Source organism: Sus scrofa, chromosome 2 (genome assembly GCF_054392235.1).
Source record: "Sus scrofa isolate SSC_HxYL_T2T_F1_AM1 chromosome 2, Sscrofa_HxYL_maternal_Yorkshire_Landrace_v2.0, whole genome shotgun sequence".
Classification (NCBI taxonomy): Eukaryota; Metazoa; Chordata; class Mammalia; order Artiodactyla; family Suidae; genus Sus; species Sus scrofa.
In genome coordinates, this window is record NC_139384.1 from 88,611,563 (window position 1) to 88,632,619 (window position 21,057).

The window sequence follows — 21,057 nt, forward strand, 5'->3', positions numbered from 1 at the left end:
AAAATTATAGAAATGGAAAACGTATCAGTGGCTGTTGGAAGTTAAAGGAGTGAGCTGGGGCAAGAGGAAAAGTGAGTGTGGCTATCTAAGGGCAATATTAGGGATCCTTTGGTGATGGAACTGTTCTGTATCTTGATTGTATCAGTGTTAATATCCTGGTTGTGATGCTGTTGCAATATACTTTTCAAAGATGTTATCACTGAGGGAAATCAGTACAAAGCATGTGACTTATCCTCTGTATTATTTCTTACAGGTTCATATGACTCTCTTAAGTACCTCAAAAATTTTTAAAAAATGAATGTACTACATCTAAGGTCACAGTTCTATCTTTTACTGCAGAACAATTTTGAAGAACGTGGAAATGTAAAAAAAAAAGAAAGTGAAGCATGCTAACCCTATGCAATCAATTTTAAAGAAAATGATATAAACTGAATCCTGAGGTAGAAATACTTTGGCTCTAAATGAACAGATGTAGCAAAGAGACATGGTTTTTTAACTAAATGATACATTTTCTCCTCCAACTAATTAACAGGTACCAGGAAAAATCAATGAAAAAATTTTTCAGAGAGCATAGATAATGTAACTGTTTTAAGAAGTAGCTACCACATCAAAGTGTAAAAGTTGCAAAGCTCAGGAAAATAACAGTATTTGTCTATAAAAGATGAAATCAAGTGAAAATATTGCTGTTGCAGACAGATGTGTAACAATGTCCAACAGAATCTGAAATAAACAAATATCTCTGTGAAACTACTTTCAAGAAAAAAGCATAAAACTATAAATGTCAAATAACAAAGGATCTTTCTGGCTTGGGGTAACAAACTTGACTACTACCCACGAGAACATGGGTTCAATCCCTGGCCTCACTCAGTGGGTTGAAGGATCTGGCGTTGCCGTGAGCTATGGTATAGATAGCAGATAAGGCTCGGATTCCACATTGTTGTGGCTGTTGTGTAGGCTGGCAGCTACAGCTTCAATTTGAGCCCTAGACTGGGAACTTCATATGCTGACAGTGTGGCCCTAAAAAGACAAAAAAAAAAAAAAAAAACCACAATTATAGAGTAAGCTACATGTATCTATAAGACTGCTAAAGAATCACAATGTGATTTTTAAAAAAGTACAGATAGTGACATATTACTAAAATGTGACTTTTAACCTTGCTGGTTTAGAAAAATATTTCCCAATAATTCTTAATGGGTCAATTCATGCCCCCAAATTCTAATGTATTAGTGCAGTTCTCATAAATCATATTTTTAATTTTTTGAGTTTTTAAAAAATGCTTAAATCCTGGTCTTTATTAGAGGATCCAAATGGATCAAAATTTCCTATTTGTTTTCTGCATTTTGTGAAAATCTCCATTTTTTGATTAAACACTTAAAAAAAGGCTGTTTACAGCATGATGAAATAAAGTATGATGTCAGGAATATATCACCAGAACACAGAGGTAAATCAAAGAAAGGCTAGAAAAGCAGGGCTGGGTTAGCGGCAAAAAATGATAAAAAGACTAATAGACAAATTTAAAGGCATAAAAGATAAAACCACTGGGCCGTATCTAACTGATGAGCTTTAGAGATGGGTGAATCTGTGAATCCCTGGCAAAAGGATTCCCTCTTATGGCTTCTTTAAACTCAAAGATACATACAAACCATAAGAAGAATAAATACGGGAAGTCATACCTTTCAGGCCTAAAGTCTGCAACTGAAACAGTTTTCCCAGCTCAAAAGGTAGAACTCGTAACAGGTTGTTATTTAAATGGAGTTCCCTGTTAATGTAAAAATGCCAGGAAGTCAGAAGATATATTAACCTTTAACTAACAACTATAATGAACAATTTCTAGGAATATAAAATATAAGTTCTTAAGAATGACAAAACTTAGTATTATACTTCAAAGTCTAGTATAGGGCTTCTCAATCATATATGGTAAAAAAAAAAAAACAAGACACAACCAAAAAAAACCCCCAAATTGCCACATACCAATACATTTGTAAAACTGTGGGGGAAAAAAATCAATTACTATAAAAACGAAATAAGGGGGAAAAAAATCAAAATATAAACCTCAATTTCTTAAATAGTATTAGATTCAACAGATACAAAATCACTCTCACATGGTATATATCTAACTGCAGGCTGGCAATGGTTTGAAAATGGCATAGTCAACAGACCATCCTGACAACAACAGCACTGGTCTAGCGCACAAAGAGGTCTACCAACACGTTTAAGAAAGTGGAAATGATAAAACAGCCTAACATGTGAATTATTAAAAGAGAATTTAAATAATCACACAGTACCAAATCAAAATAGCTTATGAGCTGCGTAAGTTGATGATAACTATCTCTCCAAATTTACTATTAAGTTTCACTTTAGAAATAATGGCAGCTATTTTAAACTACTGATTATTTTAATGATTTGTTTCATATAGAAAATATAACTAAGAAAGGAATCTTAAGTAGGAAAAAAAAAAAAAAAAAAGACCCAATATTAAGATACTGGCAGTATCCTACACTAAGTTTTATTTATCCATTTTTACATGTGAATGAGAACTATTTCAATAATCCTTAGTTCTTGGAATTTAAATGAATCCTGGTTACTACTGAATAAACCAGAGGATGGTGAGGCCATAAACTGAACAAGAAAAGCTCATTCTATACTTGGTTCCCATTTATTTCCAAAATATATCACGTGGGAAAAAAGGTCCTTTAAAAGTAAATTTGGTTCAGGGGATTAAAAATAGTTCCAGTATATACTCAATAATTAGGCTTAAAAATGTCAAAAAGCTGGACTGGGAGCAAAAAGAGGTAAAGAAACTCTCACAAGGTCCTTATTCCTTTTTACTATGCAGCAAATGATAGAAGGCAGCAGAAAAGCCAGTGGAATCACAGAAAAAATGTCAGGTAATTTAATGGAGCAAGATTTCCCACCAGAATTAACGTAATAGCTGGAAACTGGCTTTACATTCAACTTGGATAGATCTCCCTCTCATCTACCTTATAAAACAGAGGTAATAAAAAAATAACAATTACCACTTACTAATACAATATGTACCAAGCAGGGTGCTAGTAGTTTTTTAGTCAATATTTCAAAAATGTCTAATCTCAGCCTTGGCTAGGTAGTTATTATAGCAACTTCGCAGATGAATAAGCATCCAGGGAGGTTATAAGAAGCTTGTCCCAAACCACACAACTTGTAAATGACAGTCACGTTACTAATCTGAACCTGTATAGTCTCCACATTCTACTCATCTCCTATAGTCACACTATAGACCCCCATATTCAATCACTAATTCTAGCTTCTTTCAAGCCCATGCTTTATTACCATCATGCATACAAGCCCTAGGATGGCCAAAAAGGTTTCACTAATCACCAATGGCTTCTGGGACCCCATGTTACGGATGGTATGGGGCTATAACATTTAGCAGGTGAAAATCACCTCAACAGTCTGTCACAGATGAGGGCAGGCATACATGGGAGAACACAAGCACCTTCTATTTGTTTGCCCCACTCTTTCCAAAAATTTTGCTTCAAAAATAAAGTATATTACACAAAAGAGCAAAAAATAAATTTTAAAATAAAATAAGTTTTAGGCAATGGAGCCACGTGACTTAGTACTTATTAGCTGACTTTAATTTTCTCAGAAAATTTTACATATAGGATATAGTCATATTTACTTTTATTCAAATACCACTAAATTTATTGGATAATGGTGTTTCTTAATCTGCATACCTGAGTGATACCATGTTTCCGAGTTCTGCTGGTAAACTCCGGATTTTATTAGAGGATAGATCCAGATGCACCAGATTGTGAAGCTTGGCAATGTCTGAAGGAATGCGGGACAGGGAATTGTCACTTAGATACAAAGCTGTCAAGTGAGTCAGTGACCACAAAGATGAGCTTAAGCTTCTTACTTTTCCTGTAAGAGAAGAAAAAAATGAGGAAAAAATTATACAGTGTTCTCTACAATTTGGTCCCTGGACATTTATGTTTTGATGAGTAATAATTTATCATACAAAAAATTGTGAGAAAGCAGTCAACAAGAGGTCTTTACCTATTCTAGAACATTTCACTGTTTTGATTAAGTTATAAACTCTCCACCTGGCAGGCAAAAAACAAAAACAAAAAAGCACAATATTTAGACTGCACTGTTATTTTTAAAAGCAAAATAGTTAAGACTTTATCTTTTAAAGTGGCCTCAGCTATGATAATATGAATAATTTATAGTAATGATAAATCCATTATTTCAACATAAACGATTTGAACTTCTGCAAAAAAAAAAAAAAAAAAAAATCAAATCTAGTACTTCAGAGGCTATTCATATCTACACTCCAAAAAAAACCACGAATTCTGCCTAAACACAAAGGATAAAATGAGGTAGTCTCAGCTTAGCAAATTTTTAAAACCAGAGTACCCAAGTGATTTTCATCAATAATCATGTAATTAAACATATGTGCTGTATAATTAAAAAGAAAAATACCTGCCCAGAGAATTGCAGATAGTAAGTCATAGCTATACATAATCAAACAGCAATAGGCATATGATTCAGGAGTCAACATCAGTGACTGGGAACAGAATAATTTCTTTAAATGTAATATTAAATTTGTACTTTGGTACTTGATAAGATGACAACCATTTCTAAATCCATCTAAGAATTTTTTCTATAATCTCCTTAAAGCTCCAGGATATAGTCTGAGGGAGAATGAAAAAAGCAGATGTAATGAAAATATGCCAGTCTGTGAGAAGTGATTTCCTATTGGCTGAAAAAACAATCTAGAGACTTCTAATCAAAATGGAGTAACAGGAACTAAATTTATTATTCCCTTGAACAAAATCAGACAATATACATGATTCAACAAATTTCAGAGATCAGACATCAATCAATGCAGAAAAGTGATCCCTGAAGGATGGGAAACAGACAAGGTAGCCCAACACAGTCTGAGCATACTTCTTGGACAGGAGCACAGTGAGGGGGTTCCAGAGGAAGCAAAATGATTTGCTCTCAATTTCAGGATACAGAGCAAAGGTCTAGGGAAACTAGAATGATAACTTACAAAGGCAGAGCACCAAAGAGGGGAGAGATTAAGAGAGAGGTCTGGAGATCTGAGGTTCTCCCTCATGTTGTCACTGAGTACTGATTAGCATATGCATGTGAGAAACTGCCTAAGCCAGAAGGAAAAAAACACCCAAAAGAAGTTGAGGCAACAATTCCTAGCTTCACACATCACCCAGGTTGACAGATGACCGAATAAAGTCGAATCACAATATCTGGCAACAAATTAAAAATTGCCAAGTGTAGGAGGGAACAGGAAAACATTATCCATAAGGCAGAGAAAAAAGACAGTCAATGAAAACCACTCTAGAAGAGATAATGATGCTAAAAATAGTACACAGATATTAAAAGTTACTTTAATTGTATTGCATATGGTCAGAAGCTAGAAGACTAAACAGTAACTAGTAATACAAGATAGCTTAGTCAAACTGAGCTTCTAAAGATGAACACCATAGGAGTTCCCATTGTGGCACAGTGGAAATAAATCCAACTAGAAACTATTAGGGTGCAGGTTAGATCCCAGGCCTCTCTCAGTGGATTAAGGATTTGGCATTGCCGTGGGCTGTGCTGTAGGTTGCAGGCATGGCTCAGATCTGGTGTTGCTGTGGCTGTGGCATAGGCCAGCAGCTGTATTTCTGATTAGACCCCTAGGCTGGGAACCTCCATATGCTGTGGGTGTGGCCATAAAAACCAAAAAAAAAAAAAAGTTGAACACCATAGATGAGAGGAAATGGAGAATGACTGCTAATGTCTACAGGGTATCCATTGAAGACAATGAAAATATTCTCAAATTGACTGTGATAACTGGCGCAAAAAACTTCTAATTTTGCACTTTTAAGTGGGTGAATTGTGTGAATCTTATCTCAAGCTGTTACCAAAAAAGAGACAAACACACATGTATACACACACACACATAGGCATAAAAATTTCCATATTAATGCAAAGAAGGAGAAAAGTCCAACCTACCTACCAACCCAGAAAAAAAAAAACTTTCAAAAATGAAGGCAAATTACAAAATAAAAAGAGCTATGGAGATGGATGGTAGTGATGGATGCACAAAACCTGCCCATAAAGAAAATTCTAGAACCAGATGGGTTCATTGATAAATACTGCCAAAAATCTAAGAAAGAACTAATATCAGTTCTACAGAAATTCATCCAGAAAACTGAAGAGAATACTTTGTAAGTCATTCTATTAGGTCGACATCCCAATACAAAACCCAAACAAAACTAATACAAGAAAACTACAAATCGAAGTCCTCACGAATATAAATGCAAATTTAACAAAATTTTAACAAATCCAAAAATACATTAAAATGATAATGATCAAGTAAGTTTTGCGCAAAAAAGCTAACTCTGCTGAACATTAAAAAATATACTTTAAAAATTGTTTCAAGAAAGAAAATCATCAAAATAATGCAGAAAAGGCATTTGACAGAATCAGCATCCACTCCTGATTTAAAAAAAAAAAAAAAAAAACTCATATGAGCTGATTTTTCAGCAGAATTCTGCAGGACAGAGGGGGTAGCAAGATACATTTAAAGTGATGAAAAGGAGTTCCTGTCATGGCTCAACAGAAACAAATCTGACTAGCATCCATGAGGATGCAGGTTCAATCCCCTGGCCTCACTCAGTGGGTTAAGGATCTGGCATTGTCATGAGCTGTAGTATAGGTTGCAGATGCAGCTCAGATCCCACGTTGCTGTGGCTGTGGCCAGTGGCTATAGCTCCAAATAGACCCTTAGCCTGGGAACCTCCATATGCTGTGGGTGTGGCCCTAAAAAAAAAAAAAAAGACAATAAAGTGATGAAAAGGAAAAACCTACAACCAAGAATACTCTATCCAGCAAGGTTCTCATTGAGATTTGATGAAGAAACCAAAAGCTTTAAAGAGAAGCAAAAGCTAAGAGTTCACCACCATCAAATCAACATTACAAAAAAATATTAAAAAGAATTTGTCTAGGAAATGGGGAGTTCCCATTGTGGCTCAGTGGTTAATGAACCCGACCAGTAACCATGAGGTTGCGTGTTCCATCCCTGGCTTTGCTCAGTGGGTTAATGAGCTGTGGTGTAGGTCACAGATGTGGCTCAGATCCCGCATTGCTGTGGCTGTGGCATAGGCCAGTGGCTACAGTTGCAATGCAATCCCCAGCCTGGGAACCTCCCTATGCTGTGGTGTGGCCCTCAAAAGACAAAAAAAAAAAAAAAAAAAAAAAAGCCACAACCAGAAATAAGAAAATTATGAAACAAAAAAGCTCACTGGTAAAGGCAAACATACAGTAAAGGTAAGAAATCATCCACACACAAACCTAGTAGGGAGGCTAAAAGACAAACTAGTAAAATCATCTACATCCAAAGCAACCAGTTAAGAAATATACTAAACAATAAGACGTAAAATATGATATCAAAAGCAGAACTGTAAGAGGAGCGTACAAATGCAGGATTTTAAAATACACTTGAAATTAAGAGAACAGAAACTTAAACCAATCACATATGTATATATAACAACCTCATGGCAACTTCAAATCAAAAATTTATAATAGGTATACACAAAAAAAGAAAAAAGAAATCAAACACAACACTAAAGACAGTCATGAAATTACAAGAGAAAAAAGGATTAAAAAATTAAAAAAATTTTAAAAGAGGGGAAAAAACAAATCTAAAACAATTTAAAAAATGGAAATAAGAACATACATATTAATAATTCCCTTAATTGTAAATGTACTAAATGCTCCAACCAAAAGACAGAGTGGCTTAATGGATACAAAACCAATACCTGTATATATGCTGCCTAGAGGAAACGCACTTCAGATCTAGACACACAGACAAAGTGAGGGGATAGAAAAAGGTATGCTATGCAAATGGAAATCAAAAGAAAGAGCAGCAATACACGTATCAGACAAAATAGGCCTTAAAATAAAGACTGTTATAAGAAACAAAGGACACTACATAATGATCAAAGATCAATCCAGGAAGAAGATACAACTGTAAATATATATGCACCCAATTAAGTAGCACCTAAATATATAAGGAAAATATTAAGACATAAAATGAGAATTCAACAGTAACACAATAATAGTAGGAGACTTTAACATCCCACTTACATAAATGGACACATCATCAGACAGAAAATCAGTAAGGACACAGAGGCCTTAAATGACACATTGGACAAAACTGACTTAACTGATACAGAGAGAGCATTCCATCCAAAAGCAGTAGAATACACATTTTTTCAAGTGTACATGGAACACTCTCCAAGACAGAGCACATAGTAGGCCACGAAACAAGGCTTGGTACATTTAAGAAACTCGAAATCATATCAGCCATCTTTTCTAACCACAACACTATGAGATTAGAAATCAACTACAAGGAAAAAATGCAAAAAAAAAAAACCCACACAAATATATGGACACTAAACAATATGCTGCCCAACAACAACTGGGTCACTGAAGAAGCAAAGAGGAAATCAGAAAATACCTAGAGACAAATGAAAATGAAAACATGATAATCCAAAAGATCTATGAGATGAAGCAAAAGCAGTTCTAAGAGAGAAGTTTATAGTGTTACCAGCTTACCACATAAAATAAGAAAAATACCAAATAAACAAACTAATTTTACACCTAAAGCACTCAGAGAAAGAACTAACAAATCCCAAAGTTAGTAGAAGGAAAGAAACCATAAAGATCAGGATAGAAATAAATGAAATAGAGGCTAAAATTTAAAAAAAAAAATCAATGAAACTAAAAGCTGATTCTTTGAAAAGATAAACAAAATTGATAAACCTTTAGCCAGATTTATCATGCATGGAAAAAGGAGAGAGGACTCAAATTAATAAAATCAGAAAGAAAAAGGAGAAGTTACAACTGATATTACAGAAATACACAGGATCAAAAGAGACTACTACAAATAACTATATGCCCCCAAAATGGACAACCTAGAAGAAATGGACAAATTCTTAGAAAGGTACAATCTCCCAAGACTGAACCAGGAAAAAATAGAAAATACGAACAAACCAATTACCAGTACTGAAATTGAATCAGTAATTAAAAGCCTCCCAACAAACAAAAGTCCAGGACCAGACGGTTTCACAGGCAAATTTTATCAAACATTTAGAGGAGTGTTAATATCTATCCTTCTGGAACTATTCCGAAAAATTGCAGAGGAAGGAATATTTCCAAACTCATTCTGTGAGGCCTCCATCACCATGAGGATGCAGGTTCAGTCCCTGAACTTGCTCAGTGGGTTAAGGATCTGGCACTGCCATGAGCTGTGGCATAGGTGTCAGATGCAGCCTGGATTCTGCCATTGCTATGGCTGTGGTGTAGGCTGGCAGCTGTAGCTCCAATTCCACCCCTAGTCTGGGAAATTCCATATGCCACAGATGCGGCCCTAAAAAAGTAAGAAAAAACAAAAAACAAAAAACAAACAAAACAAAACCATACATCACAATCAAGTGGGATTCATCCTACAATGCAAGGACTTTTTGATATCTGCAAATCAATCAATATGATACACCACATTAACAACTGAAGAATTAAAAAACGGCATGATCTCAATAGATGCAGAAAAGACTTCCGATAAAATTCAACATCCATTTATGATAAACTCTCTAGACTGTGTTTACAAAGGGAACCTACCTCAATCTAATAAAGGCTATATATGACAAACTCACAGCTAACATCACATTCAACAGAGAAAACCTGGGCATTTCCTCTTACAATGCCACTCTTATTCAACATAGTTTTTGCAAGTCCTAGCCACACAATCAGAGAAGAAAAAGAAATAAAAGGGATCCAAATTGGAAAAGAAGTAAAACTGCTACTGTTTGCAGATGACAAAATGCTATACATAGAAAATCTTAAGGATGATACCAGAAAGCTACTACAGTCTATCAATGAATTTGGAGAGTTGCTGGATACAAAATTAATATACTGAAATCTCCTGCATTTCTGTACATTGAGAATGAAAGATCAGAGAGAGAGAGATTAAGGAAACAGTCCCATTTTACTATCACATCCAAATGAATAAAATACCTAAGGAATAAATCTATCCAAGTAGGCAAAAGACCTGTACTCTGAAAATGACAAGATACTGATGAAAGTAACTGAAAACAACACAAACAGATGGAAAGATATACCATGTTTTTGGACTGGAAGAATCAATATTATTTAAATGAACATACTACCCAAAGCAATCTACTGATTCAATGCAACTGCCATCATCAAGTTACCAACGTAATTCTTCCATAAAACTAAAAAATTTTTACAATGTGTACAGAAACACAAAAGACCCCAAATAGCCAAAACAATATTAAGAAAGAAAAATGGGAGTTCCCGTTGTGGCGCAGTGGTTAACGAATCCGACTAGGAACCATGAGGTTGCGGGTTCGGTCCCTGCCCTTGCTCAGTGGGTTAACGATCCAGCGTTGCTGTGAGCTGTGGTGTAGGTCGCAGACGCGGCTCGGATCCCGAGTTGCTGTGGCTCTGGCGTAGGCCGGTGGCTACAGCTCCGATTCGACCCCTAGCCTGGGAACCTCCATATGCCGTGGGAGCGGCCCAAGAAATAGCAACAACAACAAAAACAACAACAAAGACAAAAAAAAAAAAAAAAAAAAAAAAAAAAGAAAGAAAGAAAAATGGAGGTGGAAGAATCACGTTTCCAGACTTTAGACTGTATTATAAAGCTAGAGCAGTCAAGGCAGTATTGTACTAGCACAAAAATAAATCAATGGAACAGGATGAAAAGCTCAGAAATAAACTCACATGTATGGACAACTAATCTATGATAAAGGAGGCAAGAATATACAATGGAGAAAATATAGACTCTCTAATAAGTAGTGCTGAGAAAACCAGAGAGCTATATGCAAAAAAAAAAATGAAATTAATGAGTTCCCACCGTAGCTCAGTGGAAACGAAATCTGACTAGCATCCATGAGGACGCAGGTTCGACTCCTGGCCTTGCTCAGTGGGTTAAGGATCTGGCATTGCCATGAGCTGTGGTGTAAGTCGCAGACACGGCTCAGATCCAGCGTTGCTGCACATGTGAAACTAGCATAACACTGTAAATTAACTATACTTCAATAAAAAAACTACAATACTTTAAAATATTAAAATATTCATTTCTACCTTGGCAAATAGCAAAATAAGATTAATACCCAGTATTAACAAGGCTAAGGGTTGAACAGACTCACTCATTCACTATGGGAAAAATACAACTATATTTACAGTTTAATCTGTGCTCTACCACAAGTAGCTCTACCACTTAGTAACTGACCTTAGAAAAAACGTTTTTTGCAAAGCTGAGTCACTAATATTTAAACTAGTTAATCTCTTCATACTTCTCTAAAAAACTTCACATTTTTTAAATGAACATGCTTATTAAATAATTCAGTACCATTTAAAAGCACCAGAGTTCTAGACGGGATTAAGATGGCAGAATAAAAGGACTAGAGCTCAACTTCTCTCCTAAAAACATCAAAATTCACAACAAAAGACTGAGCATTCTTCACCCAAATGGACTGGAAACCTTAAAAAAGATATCCTACTCCAGAAGAAAAAGAGGAGGACACATCAAGAGGTAGGAGGGGCGATTTCGTGATAAACAACCCCATACCTCCTGGGTGGGAAGCTCCACAGACTGGAAACCAACTGGTTCACAGAGACTCACCTACAGGAGTGAGAGTTCTGAGCCCCACATCAAAATCTCACACGTGGGGATCTGGCATGGGGAGAAAGAGCACACAGACTTTCACGTGCACTGGGTCCCAGGGCAAAGCAAAGTCTCCATGGGAATCTGGGTCAAACCTGACTGCAGTTCTTGGAGGACATCCTGGGAAAACAGGGGTTAACATGGCTTGTTGTGAGGGAAAGACATTGAAAGCAAAGCTCTCGGGAATATTCAGCAGCCGTGCCTTCCTCTGGAGGTGGCCATTTTGGGAAAATCTGGCCCCACCTGTCAGTCAGCTGCTGAGAAGCCCTAGGCCAAACAACAACCCCGGTGGGATCACAGCCCCACCCCTCAGTAAGCAGGCTACCTACCCACCAAAGGGATTATAATCGGCTCCACCTACCAGTGGGCAGGTATCAGCCCCTCCCACCAGGAAGCCTACAGCAAGCCCCCCATACCAACTTGAGCCATAGGGGGGCAGGCATCAGAAGTAAGAGAGGCTACAACTCTTATTATCTGTAAAAAGGTCACTACACCAAAAACCTATCAAAATGAAAAGGCAGAGAACTGTAACTCAGATGAGGGAGAAAGGAAAAACCCCAGAAAATCAGCTAAGCGATGAGGAGATTTCTCAGCCTCCAGGAAAAAGACTTTAGACTGTTGATGCTAAAGATGATGCAAGACACTGAAAATAAACTGGAGGCAAAGATGGATAATTTACAGGAAACACTGAGCAAAGAGATACAAGATATAAAACTTAAACAAGAAGAGATGCAAAATACAATAACTGAAATAAAAAATTCACTAGAAGCAGCTAACAGCAGAATACAGGAGGCAGAAAAACCAATAAGTGAGGTGGAGGACAGATTAGTGGAAATTATGGGTGCAGAATAGAAAAGAGAAAAAAGACTGAAAAGAAGTGAAGAGAGTCTCAGAGAACTCTGGGACAACGTTAAACACACCAACATCCGTATTATAGGGGTGCCGGAAGGAGAAGAGAGAGAGAAGGAGACAGAAAAAATATCCCAAGAGATAATAGTCAAAAACTTCCCTAACATGGGGAAGGAATCACTCACTCAAATCCAGGAAGCACAATGAATACCATATAAAATAAACCCAAGGAGGAATACCCCGAGACACATATTAATCAAACTGACCAAAATTAAAGACAAAGAGAAAATCTTGAAAGCAGCTAGGGAAAAGAAATAACATACAAGGGAACCCCAATAAGATTATCGGCAGATTTTTCAACAGAAACTCTGCAGGCCAGAAGGGAGTGGCATGATATACCTGATGCGATGAAAGGAAAAAACCTCCAACCAAGATTACTCTACCCAGCAAGGCTCTCATTCAGATTTGAAGGAGAAATCAAAACCTTCACAGATAAGCATAAGCTGAGAGAATTCAGCAGCACTAAACCAGCCTTACAACAAATACTAAAGGAACTTCTCTAGGCAGAAAAGAACAAGAGAAGGAGGAAAGAAAAAAGAGCAGCAAAAACAAATCCAAAGCAATTAATAAAATGGCAATCAGAACATACATATCAATAATTACCTTAAATGTGAATGGACTAAACGCCCCAACCAAAAGACAGAGACTGGCTGAATGGATACAAAAACAAGACCCATATATATGCTGTCTTCAAGAGACCCACTTCACTTCTAGGGACACATACATATTGAAAGTGAGAGGATGGAAGAAAATATTTTATGCAAACGGGGATCAAAAGAAAGCTGGAGTAGCAATATCATATCAGACAAAATAGACTTTAAAATGAAGAATATTTTAAGGGACAAAGAAGGACATTACATAATGATCAAAGGATCAATCCAAGAAGAAGATACAACAATTTTAAATATCTACGCACCCCAACACAGGTTCACCCAATATATAAGGCAACTGCTAAAAACCTTAAAAGGAGAATAACACAATCGACAATAACACAATCATAGTGGGGGACTTTACACCCCACTTACAGCAATGGACAGATCAACCAGACAGAAAATCAATAAGGAAACACAGGCCCTGAATGATGCATTAAACCAGATGGACTTAATAGATATTTACAGGACATTCCATCCAAAAGCAACAGAATACACATTCTTCTTAAGTGCACACGGAACATTCTCTAAGACTGATCATATCCTGGGCTAAAAATCAAACCTCAGTAACTTCAAGAAAATTGAAATCATATGAAGCATCTTTTCCGACCACAACGACTGGAAATCAACAAGAAAAAAACTGCAAAAAAACAAACACGTGGAGACTAGACAACATGCTACTAAGCAACCAATGGATCACTCAAAGAGGAAATTAAAAAATACCTAACAGCAAATGACAACAAAGATATGAAACTCCAAAACCTATGGGATGCAGCAAAAGCCGTTCTAAGAGGAAAGTTTATAGCAATACAAGCCCACCTCAGGAAACAAGAAAAAGCTCAAATAAACAAACTAACTTTACATCTAAAGCAGCTCGAGAGAGAACAGACAAGACCTATAGTTAGTAGAAAGAAAGAAATCATAAAGATCAGAGCAGAAATCAATGAAATAAAAACAAAGAAAACCATAGAAAAGATCAATGAAACGAAAAGCTGGTTCTTTGAAAAGATCAACAAAATTGATAAACCCCTAGGCAGACTTATCAAGCAAAACAGAGAGGACTCAAATCAATAAAATTAAAAATGAAAACAGAGAAGTTAACACGGACATCACAGAAATTCAAAGGATCATAAGAGACTATTATATGCAACTATATGCCAATAAAACAGAAAACCTAGAAGAAATGGACAAATTCTTAGAAAAGTACAATCTTCCAAGAGTAAACCAAGATGAAATAGAAAAGATGAGTGGACCAATCACAAGAACTGAAATTGAAACTGTGATTAAAAGTACGAGAGTTCTATCACCCAGCATAACTATCACTGTATCACATTCATACGTTAAAGTAAAAAGGAGCTGTATATACATGCCTCTTTGATTTAATAAAAGAAAAAATGAAAAAATAATTGAACTACACATAGACCTTCAAAGTCTTTTTTTTTTTTTTCCTGCTACAGAAGATTTTCTAAATCCCTCTAAGGTTAAAGAGAGGTTCTAAAAAAAAAAAAAAAAAAAATTAAACCTTAGTCTTTATAGTTCTAACTGCATGCCTCACTTTTAAACCTGATTCTCTACAGATGAAAGAGATTATCATTTTACACTTCTTCCCACCTACTCATTACACTATTGCTGTCAAAATTACAAATGCATATACCTTTTGACCTACAGATATATGAGCAGAAATACAAAATAACCTACAAGGTTATTCACTACAGTACTGTTTGTCAGACTGACCACAGGTACAGTACCACTTAAATAAATCACAGTACACATGTGACAGAAATAGTACGGAGCTTAAAATGTACAGGAGAGCCATCAATACACTTATTTAGAAATTTCTTCAAAATATGTTACATTTTTCAAAAAACAAGCACAGTGCAGAACTACACATATACTACCTTCTGAATTTAAGATAAGGTATGGAATTATAATCTATTTTATATATGCATAGAGGGACCCCAAAGATTTGCAAAGGAAACTTCAAGAGCTGTATGTGAATGGCCATGTATATGGTTTAAGTATATGTGTGTGTGTGTATATGCTGGGAGGTGCAGCAGCGGGGTGAGAGACTTCCACTATACACTTTTTTATATTCTCACATGTCCCCTCTTCCTGAGATGCCATTAACTCCACTTTCCCTTGAGTGGTATCATTAACTGAGGAGTCAGCTATTCTAGGATGCTTTCTGTGATTCTGCTTTCTTTTCTCAAGGGCTGATTAGGACAATCTTAGAGAAAAGATAATAGTTCAAGCTCTCTCCCCTATATTTATCATGGTTTGATTACCTTCTTGTAGGTACAGAGGCAGCAAAGATATGAGAGACAAAGAACTTGGAAAGAAGGGAAGCAAAGAGAGGTAATGATCGGGACACATCCCACCACATTACTTCTGGAAGAATATGCTGAATCACAAGCAGCAGAAGCAAGTAGATGAGGTGAAAGCTGGGGGTGTTAAGCACAACTTTAAGTCTTCTTATATTGCTGGGAAGACAAAACAGAAATTGGGAGTTCCTGCTGTGGCTCAGTGGGTTAAGAACCCAATATAGTGTCCGTGAGGATGCAGGTTTGATCCCTGGCCTCACTCAGTGGGTTAATGATCTGGTGTTGCTGTGGCTGTGGCATAGGCTCCATCAGCAGCTCCCATTTGACCCCTAGCTCTGGAAATTTCCACATGCTACGGGTGCAGCCCAAACAAAGAAAAAAAAAGTGTGTGTGTGTGTGGGGGGGGGGAATTGAAGAACCTTAGGAATTAGACTGTTAACCACCAAGATACCAGCTGGCATCTATAAAGAACAGGAGTGACCCTACAGTAAGCCAACCCTTACAACCACAAAACGCTAGGTCCAAATTAAGATGAATGAATCCCTAATTAATTTAAGGTTACCCACTCACTCCTACCACAACTATCTGGTAAATAGAAAAGCAAATTCGCTCCTAAGGAAGAGATAACCATCTAACCTCAAATTATTCTACCACTTCATATATAATTCCCAGCATTTAATTAACACAAATTACCAGACCAGAGGGCTGAAAGGCAGAAGAAAATAAAATAGAACCCCTAGAAAATTCGAATATTGGAGTTACCAAACACAATTAAAAAAAAAAACAAAAAACCTATGACAGACTCACATTTTCAGCAAGAGAGAACAGTAACATAGATTGTTTTCCTTTCCACCTAAACCAGAAAAATATATGAAAATTTGAGTTTCAGGCATTGGACACCAGGCAGCACAGGACAGTCAGTGATCATTGATAGATGGGAAACAAACAAGGTGAGCCCCCAAGACTGTTCCAGTTTCCCGCTACAGTTTCTAGAAATTAGTACAGGGAGACAGAAACCAGCTGGAGTCTGGTGATGGCGTGTTTAGGAGATGAAATTGCGAGTCCAGAGATGGCAAGGCAGCTATAATTCACAGTGCAGAGTGCCAAAGAGGAGAGACTACACAGAAAGCTCTGGAGATCTGAAGAGGACATCCTCACCCACCCTGAGTCTTCAGCTGAGTGCTAATCAGCAAATGCATGGGCCAGAGACGAGGAAGTGGAGACTAACCAAAAAAAGGGAGAAGGAATAATCCTTTTGATCACATAGGCAAGAAAACTTCTGTGTTCCCACCAGAGTAATTTGCAGAGAACTTAGAAAGGATTATTTAAAAGCAAGCCCCCAAATCAAACGATTTCCAAATAATTTAACTGCATCCCAGAACAAATCTCAAGACTATTTATACAAATACAAAAATATCAAGCACTTAAAAAAGGAAAATACACACTGTAATTCAGCCAATAAAAAATTATCAGGCAGGAGTTCCTATTGTGGCTCAGTGGTAATGAATAGAACTGAAAGAAGAGAAATCACCTAGTCTCCACCAGAGAATACTAATTTGAGAACATTATCAACTGGGAGGAGTTTAGTGCAATTCAGTAATGAGTGCGAAGTGTCCACAGCAAGGGTGAAAGCAATCTGGGCCCCAGGAATTCTCCAAACTGACCAGCTAGGGCCCCACATTGAGAAAAAAAGTTCCAAAAACAGAGGTAAAAGTGAGTAGAACAGGTACAAAAGAGATGAAGGGAAAAAAAGGTCCAGATAATGTGAGAAGGGAGCATAAATAGAAAGCCTCGGAAAACAAGTTCCCACATTTCTGAACACTCCGTGAATAAACAAAAACACAGAAGAGGAAACTCTAAAGTTAAAAACTATTTTGAATCACATCTAAAAGTTAAAAAAAAAAAAAACCAACTAAATTTAAATTAAAATGAACAACAGAAAAGTTATGCGGTCAAATCACATGAAAGTTATATATTTTTAAAAGTTAGTATAAGAAAAGAGTTTAAGGAACAGAGCAACTCCCTCTAGATAGCAAAAACATACAACAAACACAGCCAAAAAACTATCATCTACAATTTCAAAATGAGCTGAAAGGTATTAAGAAATGACAAATCTTCGGGAGCTTGGAGTTATCAGATGCAACTTGGAATGGATTTACAATGAGATCCTATTGAGTAGCACTGAGAACTATGTCTAGATACTTACATTGCAACAGAACAAAGGGTGGGAAAAAAAATGTATACGTATAAGTTGTAACTTGGTCTCCATGCTGTACAGCAGGAAAAAAATAAAAAAATGAAAAATAAAAATAAAGACAATTTTATTTTCTTTCAAAAAAAAAAAGACGAATCAATAAAAGAACATAAATAAGGTTTAGAAAAACTCAGCAAAGGAAAACTAAACTACAAAGAGCTTAATAAAAACCACATGAGAATGCTTTTAGAAAAGTAGGAGGAGGGAGTTCCCGCTGTGGCACAGTTGGTTAAGGATCCAGTGTTGTCTCTTTGGCACTCTGAGTCAATCCCTAGGCCACTGCAGTGGCTTAAGGATCCAGTATTGCCCCAGCTGTGGCTCAGATTCAATCCTTGGCCCAAGAACTTCCATATGCTGTGGGTGCGACCCAAAAAAAAAAAAAAAAAAAAAAAACAACCCAGAAATCAGAAAGAAATTTTTAAAAATCACAAACAAATGAAAAATAAATCAAAAAGGATTTTAAAAAAACCAACCACTTTCTTATATACCAGAGATGAACAAATGGAATTTGACATTAAAATCACAATACCACTAGCCCCCCCAAAAATTAAATAGTTATAAATTTAAATATGCATATGGTCTACATGAGGAAAACTGGAAGGTATCAAAGAACTAAATAAATGGAAAGACATTCCATGCTCCTGGATAGGAAGACTCAATATTGTCAAAATGTTAGTTCTTCCCAACCTGATCTACAAATTCAATGCCATCTCAACTAAATGCCAGCAAGTTGTTTTCTGTAAGCTGACAAACTTATTCTAAAGTTTATATAGAGATAAAGGATACAGAATAGTCAACACAAAACTGAAGAATAAAATTTGGATGCTATCCAACTTCAAGACTTACAAAGCTATAGTAATTCAAGACTGTGGAATTGGCAAAAGAACACAAAAAGATCAATGAAACAGAATGGAGAGCCCAAAAATAGACCCACACAAATACTGTCAACTGATCTTTAATAAAGGAGCAAAGGCAATACCATAGGGAAAAATCATTTCAACCATTGGTTCTGAATAACTGAACATTCACAAGACAAAAAAAAAAAAAGTATCTAACCTTACAGTCCCATAAAAATTAACTCAAGATAGGTCACATTTTATTTTTTAATTTTTTTTGGCTGCACCTGTGGCATGCACAAGTCCCCAGGCCAAATACTGAACCCATGCCACAGCAGTAACAACGCTGGATCCTTAACCTGCTGAGCCATCAATGAAATCCCAAAATGGATCAGAAGTAAACATAAAATATAAACCCCTACCTGTGCTAGAAGATAACACAGGAGAAAATCTACATGGTTTGGGTTTTCAATGACTTTAGATACAATACCAAAAGCACAAATCTGTGAAGGAAATAATTATGCTGGACTCTGTTAAAATTAGTAACTTCTGCTATGTGAAAGACACTGTTAAGAGAATGAGAAGAAAAGCCAGAGAATGGGAGAAAACATTTGCAAAGACAAAGCTGATAAAGGACTGTTACTTAATATATACAAAGAACTCTTAAAACTCAACAAGAAAACAAACAATCCAATTAAAAAATGGACAAAAGGAGTTTCCATTGTGGCTCAGTGGTTAACGAATCTGACTAGGAACCATGAGGTTGCGGGTTTGATCCCTGGCCTTGCTCAGTGGGTTAAGGATCTGGCGTTGCTGTGGTGTAGCTTGCTGACATGGCTCGGATCCCGCATTGCTATGGCTGTGGTGTAGGCTGGCAGCTACAGCTCTGATTCGACCCCTAGCATGGGAACCTCCATATGCCGCGGTAGCAGCCGAAGAAATGGCAAAAAGACAAAAAAGACAAAAAAAAAAAAAAAAAAAAAGGCAAAAGACCTAGACAGTTCACCAAAGATATGTACACAGTAAAAAAGCACACAACAGATGCTCTTAATCATTTGTCATCATGGAAATGAAAATTAAATTAACAATAAGATACCTATTTACCTGTTAGAATAGGCAAAATCCAGAACAATAACAAGGTCAAATATCGGAGAGGATACAAAAATGATATAGCCATTTTGGAAAATGGGTTGGCAGTTTCTAACAAAATTAAACATATTCTTACCATATGATCCATCAACTGTGCTCCAATAAATACTCAGGAGTTGAAAACTTACATCCATACAAAAACCTGCATGTGGACATTTATAGCAACTTTATCCATGACTGCCAAAACCTGGGAGTAACCAAGACGTCCTTTGGTAGGTGAATGGATAAACTGTGATACATTCAGACAACAGAGTATTATTTAGTACTAATAAGAAATGAACCATCAAGCCATGAAAATACAGGGAGGAACTTAAATGAACATTACTAAGTCAAAGAACCCAATCTAAAAAGTCTACATACTGTTTGACTCCAAGGGTGTGGCATTCTGGAAAAGGCAAAACTATGGAGACAGTAAAAGATAGGAAAAAGATGAGTGGTTGACAGGGGTTCAGGAAGAGGGAAGGAGGAATGAACAGGAAGATCCCAGAGGATTTTTAGGGCAATGAAACTACTCTGTATGACATGACAGTGGAGGATATATGCCGTTATACATTTGTCTAAACCCCAAAAAGGTGTAACACTAAGAGTGAACCCTAGGAGTTCCCATCGTGGCGCAGCGGAAATGAATCTGACTAGGAACCATAATTGCGGGTTCAATCCCTGGCCTTGCTCAGTGGGTTAAGGATCTGGCATTGCCGTGAGCTGTGGTGTAGGCCAGCGGCTAAAGCTCCGATTAGATCCCTAGCCTGGGAACCTCCATATGCCACGGTGCAGCCCTCAAAAGACAAAAGACAAAAAAAAAAAAAAAAAAAAAAAGAAAGAAAAAAAAGTGAACCCTAATGTAAATAAACAATAAACTTTGGGTGATCATGATGTGTCAATGGAAGTTTACCAATTCTAATACACCACTCTGGGGGGGGATGTTGATAGTGGAGGGGGTCATGCACTGTACTTTCTGTCAAATGTGCAGTAACCTGAAAACTACTCTAAAAAATAGTCTATTCAAAAAAATCCGGGAGTTCCCCTCGTGGCGCAGCGGAAATGAATCTAACTAGGAACCATGAGGTTTTGGGTTCCATCCCTGGCCTCACTCAGCGGGTTAAGGATCTGGTGTTGCCGTGTCCTGCAGTGTAGGTCGAAGATGGGGCTTGGATTCTGCGTTGCTGTGGCTGTGGTGGAGTGAATTTTATTGTAC

The 21,057-nt window shown here is 36.8% G+C and overlaps 1 protein-coding gene across 21 annotated transcripts in view; it reads right to left on the reverse strand.

Annotated features, from left to right (window-relative positions):
• CNOT6 (CCR4-NOT transcription complex subunit 6) overlaps window positions 1–21,057 on the reverse strand; it is a 153,360-nt gene that overhangs the window by 30,393 nt on the left and 101,910 nt on the right. For 11 of the 21 annotated variants that reach the window (XM_085013590.1, XM_085013595.1, XM_003123627.6 and 8 more), the window contains 2 exons: window positions 3,717–3,903; window positions 1,674–1,759 (listed from right to left, as the gene is read on the reverse strand). In XM_085013590.1, coding sequence (XP_084869716.1) covers window positions 1,674–1,759; window positions 3,717–3,903 — 273 coding nt within the window. Of the gene's footprint in view, window positions 1–1,673; window positions 1,890–3,590; window positions 3,904–4,038; window positions 4,082–21,057 lie in introns of those variants that run through there. The other 10 variants (XM_085013604.1, XM_085013601.1, XM_085013603.1 and 7 more) reach the window with 4 other exon arrangements.